Raw genomic sequence first — 9,265 nt, 5'->3', positions numbered from 1 at the left:
TCTCTGGGCAGTCCCGCTGCATGCTGTGGAGAAATCATCCGACTGGTTTCCATTCCTTCCTCTAGGCACGGATAGAACTTAAAAAGCAGGTTAGTGACTCACATGGTCACCCGTCTGAGTTTCGTAGTCACTAACCTGAGTATGCATCTCTACAGAGATTCCAGTAAGCCGGTCCCAGCTGATGAGCTGCAGTACTCTGAGCAGTCAATAAAAACACATAAAAAAAACAAAACACTGCTCTATCTGCCTGAATTCTGGGTCCAACTTTCTGAGCCTTGACAGATATTGTGGATTCTGACAAAACAGATGTGACAGGAGCTAAGCTTACGTTCTCCTCTGCTGGCATGTTTATTTCTGTTCTGCTGTGGGCTCAGTAGCTTTTGTTTTTGTCACACCTATACATCCAGCCTAAAATATGACTCTGCACTGGCCGACCCCTACAGGCAAGGTTAGCTACACCTGGAATTTACAGGTCTAAGTGCCTCTAATGGCTAAAAGTTGCACAGTGTGGCTTTAATTCTGTCCCTTGTTTGTGTAGTGTGACCTCTATCGATAGAAGTATTTAGAACAATCTAATGTTCATAACATGTCAAGGTCGCAAAAATCTAAAGAACAAACAAAATGAAAGGATACCTTAAAGTGTTTTATAAAATGTAATGGAAAAAATAATACTAATAAGAAACTGATTAAGGCAGTGAAGCTTAAAACTATAGGCATCATTTTACATGGGAAAATGCACAGGAAGCTGTTTAAATAAAAAGATTTCAGAGTAATTATACAAACCTTGGCTAAGATATCAGGTTTAGACTTACAGATGGATCTTTTTTTTTTTTCCAAAGTCTCTTTGTAAAGACATCCACACTTACTAGTTTAGCTTAAAGGCTCTCTGAATTCATTGGTTGATGATGACATCCCCCTAAAAATGCTGCATTACGCAGGATTCTCCATACCCAGCACTGTGCGGTATGAAGAGATATTCCTGCAAGTACCGCATGCAGACCACACAGACAGACACATGTTTTAGTGATCAGACTGAGCTGACACCACAGGGTCTAACACACCTCCCCACACATTACACACCTCAGGAAAGCAGCTGCAATGTAAACAAATACTCCTCCATAAATCACAAAGAACTTTGGTTTAAAAATCAAGAGATCATTTGGGGGATATTATCTCTAATGGAAGAAATGACACATTTTAGCACAAGGGGGCAGCATTGTATAGACCCATTTAAGCTTTAAGAGCAAAATCAAGACCTTTTGTATTTTTGAACACCAATGCATGTAAGTTCTCCTGCCTTAACCAAAATAGAGAGAAAAATTCTGACATACTGTTTCCGAAAATGTATCTATAATTCATCTTACTAGCCATCTATGAAGCATATTTATTTTAAAGGACTGACTGGTCAAATATAGAATTAGAAAAAAAAATAGAAATAGAAAATCCCTTTATTGTCCTACAATAGGGAAATTCTGGTCAAATATGGAGTAAAATATATTCACAACAGGAACCTCGGGATCATAGACTTTCTTATTGTATGATTGAACTATTTCAAATTTATTATCTGATATGAGAACAAGACCTTAAACATGCTGCAGCAGCTGAGATTAAGTTTCTTTTTAAACCAACTAAAAAAACAACACACCTTTAATGCTTCAAATGATGATGTGATATTTAAGGACAGTTTCAATTGGCTAGTTTTCACATTTTGTCAGGATTATGTGCATTTGAAAATGATCTCACTGAGAGAAATGAGGAAGGGAAGTAAATTTTTGTTTGTTTGTGTGCAACGCAGTTATTGAACTATATATATATATATGTATATATGTATATATATTTATATATAGATATACATATATATATATATAGATATATATATAGATATATAAATATATAGATATATATATATATATATTTTTTATTCCTGGGACACTTTATTATGGTTCAGGGCAGGCACAAATCCAGCAGTAGAGTGAGGGATGTTTTCTGGAATAAAAAGCAATGTTAAAGCTGCTAGACTTGTAACCCGCTCAATATTTTTCTGCATATTTGATCATTTTGCAGTAATGCAGTACATTTAGCTTTTATTTATTTGTCACTATTTTTATTTTTATTTTATGTTACAGATAAATACAAAGGAAAAGATTTGAGCCCCAAGAAGTCCAGTTTGTAGTTGTCAAAAGTCATGTAAAGGAAGAAAATCCTCTGGTCAGGTGAAACCCAAATTTCCTTTTTGGATGCACACGACCCTGAACGTCATCCTCACTGTGAACCACGGTAGTGACGGCATCATGGTGTGGGGAAACTTTTCTTCAGCAGGTAGAGGGAGACAGGTACGATATGGGAAAATGCACAGAGGTAAATACAAGGCAAAACATGAAAAGAAACCTCCCGTGGTTTTAAAAATAATTGAGACTGGGGCAGATGCTCATCTTTCAGCACAAACTCTATAGAGTGAGAATGAGCTATTTAGCAAGAAACAATGCAAGTACTTCACTTTTTAGCTTTAGAAAACCGTATATTCTCCTAAAGCCAGCTGTTTTAACTACAGTAAAAATGTACAGACAATAGAAAACAGTATATCCCCTGCCTTTTATTGATCAACCATTTTGCAAAGCACTGTAGATAGACCTAACTGTGCTATAAAGGTAACATTTAACCTGGAACAGGAGAGGATTATATTTTAAAGAATACAAAGTTCTGTACAGAATTCTGATTGATCCCTTAAATGAGGATAAAATGTGGCTGATATTTACAGAACTCTTATCTACATCCAATGAAACACAAGACATGCCTCTGGTTCTGAGGTTTACTGTACTTTTACTATAAGCCACTAGAGGGCAGAGTAGAGTTGTGTTAACCGATCACATCTGTGGCCAAATTCAATCCGTTCAGCTTTAAATCAGATGTAAAATTCCTGCTCTTCTTCTATCCTGTCTGCCTCTTCAGTCGGTGCACTAATAATGCTGCAGCTGTCTGACAGGTTGATGGAAACTTCGCTCGAGGACGGCGCGGCACTTGTGCTTAAGCTGCCACTTTGGAGACGTGCTTCCATCAAGGTGGACGGCGTGCTGTTGATCGAGAAGCTGTTTGGCGTTCGGCCCAAAGTGGCTGATTTGTAGGCATTGTCTGGGATATCAGGAGAGAAGGTGGGTCTGACTTCTTCCGGAGGCGCTGATAATGGCCGCGGGGTCAAAGGCAGGCTGGATTTGATGTAAGCAGACACCACCGAAAGGTCCGCACTGCTGCCGTGATTCACTTTGTTTCCCGTGTCCACGTCTGTCTCCTCCGCACCGATCAGTGAATCCACGTTCAGGCGGAACGGGGGGACAAGGGAGGGTCTCCTTTTAAGGTTGAAAGATGGGACAGGAGCGTTACAGGCTGCAGTGGAGCCTGTTGAGCCCAAGCTGGGCACGGAGAAATGGGAGCCTGTCTGGTAACCCCTCCACTGGGACTTGAGGAGGTCAGGATGTTGTTGGGTAGACCACTCCTCCTGCTCATCCTGCTCCTCGCAGGCCAGAGGGAGGGAAAGGTTGGAGCTCTGGTGGCCTCCGGGACGGGAGGTCACTCTCGGCTGGTGGCGGCGGTTTTTGTGTGAGTTGACGGTGCGGGTAAAGGTGCTTGGAGTTGAATGTGGCTCAACAACAGCAGTCGCTATGTAACAGGGGTCTTGTCTGTTCCTCAAGCTTCCACCTTGAACCTGAACAAAAAGAAAGAACACACAGTTAAATACAGGCTAAAAATGAAATCTCTTCAAGATAGCAAATGAATCTCAAAACAGCCAAATAAGCTTTTGTTCATGGCAGTCACATTGACCTTCTGTTGTAAGAAAAGCTTGGGTGGAACTACTAACAATAACACTGGACCTGTTCCACTCCAAGCTGAAGTCAGCCCTGACACCCAGCCAACATGGGGGAAATAGCAGCTGCTTGGAGCCGAGCTAAACTAAACAGATTGCAGTTTTTATTAGTTTTATCCTTTACATATCCACTTTTGGCCTCAGCGGCTTGTTAAAAAAATTCTGCTGTTAAACAGTTTCAAAAACTTTAAATGTATACCAAAGAAGCAGGGCTATAAAAGACATGCACGTTTTAAAGCATTCAGCCATTTCTTTTTTCAAAACATTCCATTAATTTTAACATAACTTGTCGATGTAAAAAGTCTGCAACTCTATATAGTTTTGGTGACAAACTAAAAGAAATATTGTCTCCTAAGCGTAACTTTCCTGTTTTGTAGTTAGAGGTGTAGAATATGTCAGGTCAAACTGTCATCATGTTTTCAAGCTTCCTCATGCCAGATGTTTTTAGTCAGTTGGTTGAAGTTTATCTGGTTGTTATGAACACATCAGGGTTAGATTTAAACAATCAAGATGCTAAAGCTTGGGATGAGTCATCAGAGAAAATCAAAACAGGTGACATGCCAAGATATTCCCAATCTCAGACAGTAGGAAGAAATTTTATGACGTATGATGCATTAAACCCGCCTATAAAGCAGAACTTTTTACATTAATGTCCATTTAAGGGGAGTGTTGGATTAGTGGTTAGAGCAGTGCGCTTGTGCTCTGAGAAGGTTGCAAGTTCCCAGTTCAATCCCCACAGACTCCACTCTGGGTCCCTGAGCAAGACCCTTAACCGCACACTGCTCCCTGCAAAATGGCAGCCCACTGATCCCCAAGGGGAATCGGTTGAATGCAGAGGTCAATTTCTCCAGTGCAAGATCAATAAATTTCAATTATCGTTCCAATATTTTTAAGGGTAGCCTTAAAACTTTCCGTTTGGATAAAGCTTATAGTTAGAGTGGTTCAGGTTATCCTGAGCTATTTCTTTAGTTATGCTGCTATAGGCTTAGACTGCTGGAGGACATGGGGACCAGTATTTCATCATTCTACTTAATTATATCTCTATTCTCCCACTCTGCAGAATCTGTTAGTTCAATCTCTAACGTTATGCTTTCTCAGCTTTTTCTCATAGTAGCTTCACCTTGTCTGTTCCTGTTTGGCTACAGTTGCCTTTTGTATCTCTGCTTCTGCCTCCGTGAACCTCAGTTGGCCTCAGCAGATGCCCGCTCACATTGAGCCTGGTTCTGCTGGAGGTTTCTTCCTGTTAAAAGGGAGTTTTTCCTCTCCACTGTCGCTACAAGCATGTTTAGTGTGAGGGATTGCATTTGAGTCAATGAGTCGATGCAATCAACTGGTTTTCCTAAGATAGAAACTTTTAATTGATTTGACTGTATGTAAATTGGCACAATATAAATAAATTAAATTGAATTAACATTATTAAGTAGAACAGCACTGAAATATCTAGACATTAATGCAGTCCTGGTAATAATGATGAGTTTTAGTCTGTTATCAAGTCAAACCTAACATTTTCTATTTCAGTTATTTATATTTACTAAAACAATTTCAATCATTTAAACTCCAAATAATGAGCTGGTGTTGTTTTAAAGAGTCATTACATCCATCCATCCATTATCTGACACTCTTGTCCCGAGTGGGGTCGCGAGGGGTGCTGATGCCAATCTCCAGCTGTCAATGGGAGAGAGGCGGGGTACAACCTGGACAGGAAGCCAGTCCATCGCAGGGCAACACAGAGACACACAGAACAAACAACCATTCATGCACACACTCGCACCTAAGGACAATTTAGAGATGCCAATTAACCTAAAAACATAACAGTCATGTTTTTGGAATGTGAGAGAAGGCCGGAGTACCCGGAGAGAACCCACGCATGCTCAGGGAGAACATGCAAACTCCATGCAGAAAGACCCCAGGCAGAGAATCAAACCCAGAACCTTCTTGCTGCAAGGCAGCAGTGCTACCCACTGAGCCACTGAGCATCCCAGAGTCCTTACAGCATTTTGTAATTATACTGCCTCCTGTGGCCAAAACACAGAACTAAAGCACTTTACTGCCCGCTCTTTTAGCTGTTTTTTTTTTCACTTTACATCAAGTTGAGATTGGTGTTCGAGTTAAGCTGGATACCGGTCGCTTGCGGGTCAGGAACTTCTGACCCGCAGGACATTCATGGAAAATAGGCCACAGGCTTATAGATAGATCAGCGCTGAGGTTTCAGTCCTAAAGGATAAAATAAAAAGGCTATTTTAAAGTTAGTTTTCAGTAAAATCCAGCATAATGTCTCTTTAAATCTAGTCTAGGGTTGAATCCTTTGAAACCTTCTATACACTTTAAATAATGGTCATTGTGGCCCATTCCTTATGAATTAATATAGGCATTGTAGGGTCGGACACATCTTTCAGCTGTGGATGCGATGGACTTAAAATAAAGAATTTATAGTCTCTGAACTAAACTGGGTCCCTTAGTCAACCCATTTAATCCCAGGTTTTAACTTCCTGGCTCCTCATTATTCCCTTTACTTTAAGAAGTGCTTGTTTCTCCTGCAGCAAAAAAACGAACAAAACCAAAACGCTCAGCCTGAAGCTGTCATCATAGTTATTAAAACAAAACAACTAAATGTGAGCGTCATCAAACCTCAGGACAAGTGATGGTTTCTTCCTCCCTGAGTGGCATTTCTAGTCCAAAGCTGGTTTCATTGAGGTCTGGGCTGACACAAACAATTTACACCGAAACGCATGCATCTCCTGGACACCTCACCTTTCATCGATATGATGGTATCCTTCAGGATACCACTTCCTACAGAGAGATACACATTAGGTGCTTCTTGTTTCTGGCTTTCCAAACTGTTTCCCACAGAGTTCACTTTTCTCCCTCCGCTTCTGATGCCTCCCATTAGTTGCAGTTTCATGTATCCAGCGGAATCAAGCCTCCGCAGATTTACCCCCTTTTCCAAACAACATTTTTCACCGCTGGTGTGTGTTTCAGTGTCATTCATCTCCATCAGAGCCTGCTCTGTTGTAAAAAAACTCGTATCTTGAATTTCTGTGGGTTTATTGCTAAAACAGGTGCGTTTTAATCAAATCTAAGATCCTTAAGGTTTCCTAGAGCTTTTTGTTTGCTCAAAATCGAGCAATGCTGAAGAGTAAGAACTTCCTTATGTTATACTTTGTGCACATGTGCCAAAATAAAACCCTGCCAAGGTTACAAGAATAGGGAGGAGCCTATTCAGGGTCATTAACATCCATATGTGGGGCTCTTATAGAAGGAGGTGCTCGTCACGCGACGTACAAGAGGTGAAATACGTATGAGAGGAACCCCCAGGGCGTTCAAACCGCACGAACGCTGTACTCCGGTCAGGCACTTTATGAATCAGAGCTGCAGCTGGAGAAACCATCATAATCCAGACGAGCCTCATATGCTCGCTTTTAGAGCAACGGGCGTTACGAAAGGATTTGTCAAAACGTCTGAAAACGTAAAAGACATTTATTTTCCACAGAGATGCAGGTTCAGAAACATAAGAACCAATAATTCGTCACAAATGTAGAAAGGTTTTGTGCTTGGCTGCAGTAGTGCTCAGATCCTTTTTGGTGTCAGTAGAAGGTCTCGGCTTTGTCTCTGTTTCTGCTGCATGTCTCATTTCATGTCACTGCTGATCGTTTCTCCTTATGTCTAGTCAGATACCTGCTTTTTTGTCAGCTTTCCAAAACATACAGGGAAAAGTTGAAGCAACAACTTTCCACACAGATAATTATTTCCGAGAGCACGGAAGTGTGGGTGTGAGAGACTTTTAAAATCTCTTCAAAAACATTCTGAAATTTTCCTAAAAGCAAGAGCTTAAAAGTTGAGTTGCAATTTTCATTCGATGTACTGATAGAGGATTTCTCCCACTATGAAATATTCACGAGGATCTTCTGATGTAATGGGTGTCTCCGAAACCTTAGCATCAGCCTCATTTATCCCTTTAAAATGAAGATGAGTGTTTGGGATCTTTATCCTTATATCTATATAGATAACAATAATTTGGGAAGTTGGAGAATAATAGGAACCACAAAGTTCTGGAAGAAAAGAGCAGTCATTGTCCACATTTGACTGAGAGGGTGCTAAACAAGAATGCCACTCCCAACATGGCCGCCCAAAAAGGTTTGGCTGTTTGTTTAACCAAGAATGATGTTGGAACAAGTAAGAATTAAATTTCTATACCAAAGAGCATCGTTCCGTCCCCGCAGCATCCTAAGTGCTTGTTTTTCCTGTCACTGGTAGCGTTTGTACAATAAAAAAACAAATAATAAAATTTTATAATCAACTCAAATCGATCTTTAAATGTCTGTTTCTTAGACGCGCAACTGTCTGCTCTTACTGGAACTACTGGAAACGGCAACTACACACATCAGAGTTAGCTTTATGGGTTGGAACCTGATTTTAACTAGAATTTTGCGCATAAAATCTGCGTCAGAATCAGGAAGCAGATCCAATAGGATGAGATCTACCATTCTGAAATGAATTTTGTTCCATTATTGGTACTAATAAAAAAACATATTTTGTAAATGGAATTTTGAAAAAACAAACAAACCATGTTTTATAAATTAAGAATGAGAGAAAAAATTGCAATCCAGAAAGAAACTAAAAAAATCAAATATGATAAAAAAAAAAGGTTTTGAAAGTAACTTTATTTGTTTAAAAAAAATTAGTAACACTGAAATTGAATATCATATTTTTTAGTTTTTCAAATAATTAAAAATATATACCATATATTTTTACTGATTTTTTATTTTCAAAAACATTTTTTTTTCTCCAAATGTCTTTTTTTCAGATTGATTGCTATGAACTGCATTCTCTTTTATTGTGTTTCACGGATCACATTCTCTGCACTTCCAGCCCCATACAAACGCTTGTTCTTTATGCTCACATTGATCCACATAAATGCTGTTACTAATGTCGATGCAGACCAACAGAAATGTCATTGCTCATTACTTCAGATGAAATCCCACCTCCCTGAAATGAAGATAAAGCATCAACCTAAAGAACAGAATAAAAAACATTGAAAATATTACATCTGTAAAAAAAAAAAATGTTTTTTTGAAAAAGGAAAAACAATATCTAAGAAAAAAAAAGCAAAAATGCTCTCAAAACCTTTTTTTTTTTTAATTAAAATGTTTTTCAAAGTTTCACTTCTGGATTGCATTTTTTTATTTTAATACAAAACATTCTGGAACAAAATTCACTCCATATACCATCTGATATAAAGATTGCTCAAACGGCTAGAATTTTTCAATACAAAAAGAATGTTAGGAAAATGTAATCTAGTAAGAGGAAACTGAACCAAATATTAGTGCAGGTTTGTAAATCATGTGAGAATGTACAAATAATTCTAAGTCACTGTTAATTAAAAACCATTTAAGGTGTTTCTCAATA

The 9,265-nt window shown here is 39.0% G+C and overlaps 1 protein-coding gene across 1 annotated transcript in view; it reads right to left on the bottom strand.

Annotated features, from left to right (window-relative positions):
• Positions 1 to 2,004: 2,004 nt before the first annotated feature.
• LOC107095843 (protein FAM124A-like) overlaps positions 2,005 to 9,265 on the bottom strand; it is a 44,209-nt gene continuing 36,948 nt past the window's right edge. Inside the window, exon 4 of the mRNA XM_015392199.1 lies at positions 2,005 to 3,700. Within this exon, the coding sequence (XP_015247685.1) occupies positions 2,903 to 3,700 (798 nt within the window). The 3' untranslated portion in view covers positions 2,005 to 2,902. The remainder of the gene's footprint in view (positions 3,701 to 9,265) is intronic.

Source organism: Cyprinodon variegatus, unplaced genomic scaffold, assembly GCF_000732505.1.
Source record: "Cyprinodon variegatus isolate N-32 unplaced genomic scaffold, C_variegatus-1.0 Scaffold578, whole genome shotgun sequence".
NCBI classification, from domain to species: Eukaryota; Metazoa; Chordata; class Actinopteri; order Cyprinodontiformes; family Cyprinodontidae; genus Cyprinodon; species Cyprinodon variegatus.
Note: the sequence above shows the minus strand (reverse complement) of the source record. Positions and strands in the feature narration are given on the sequence as shown.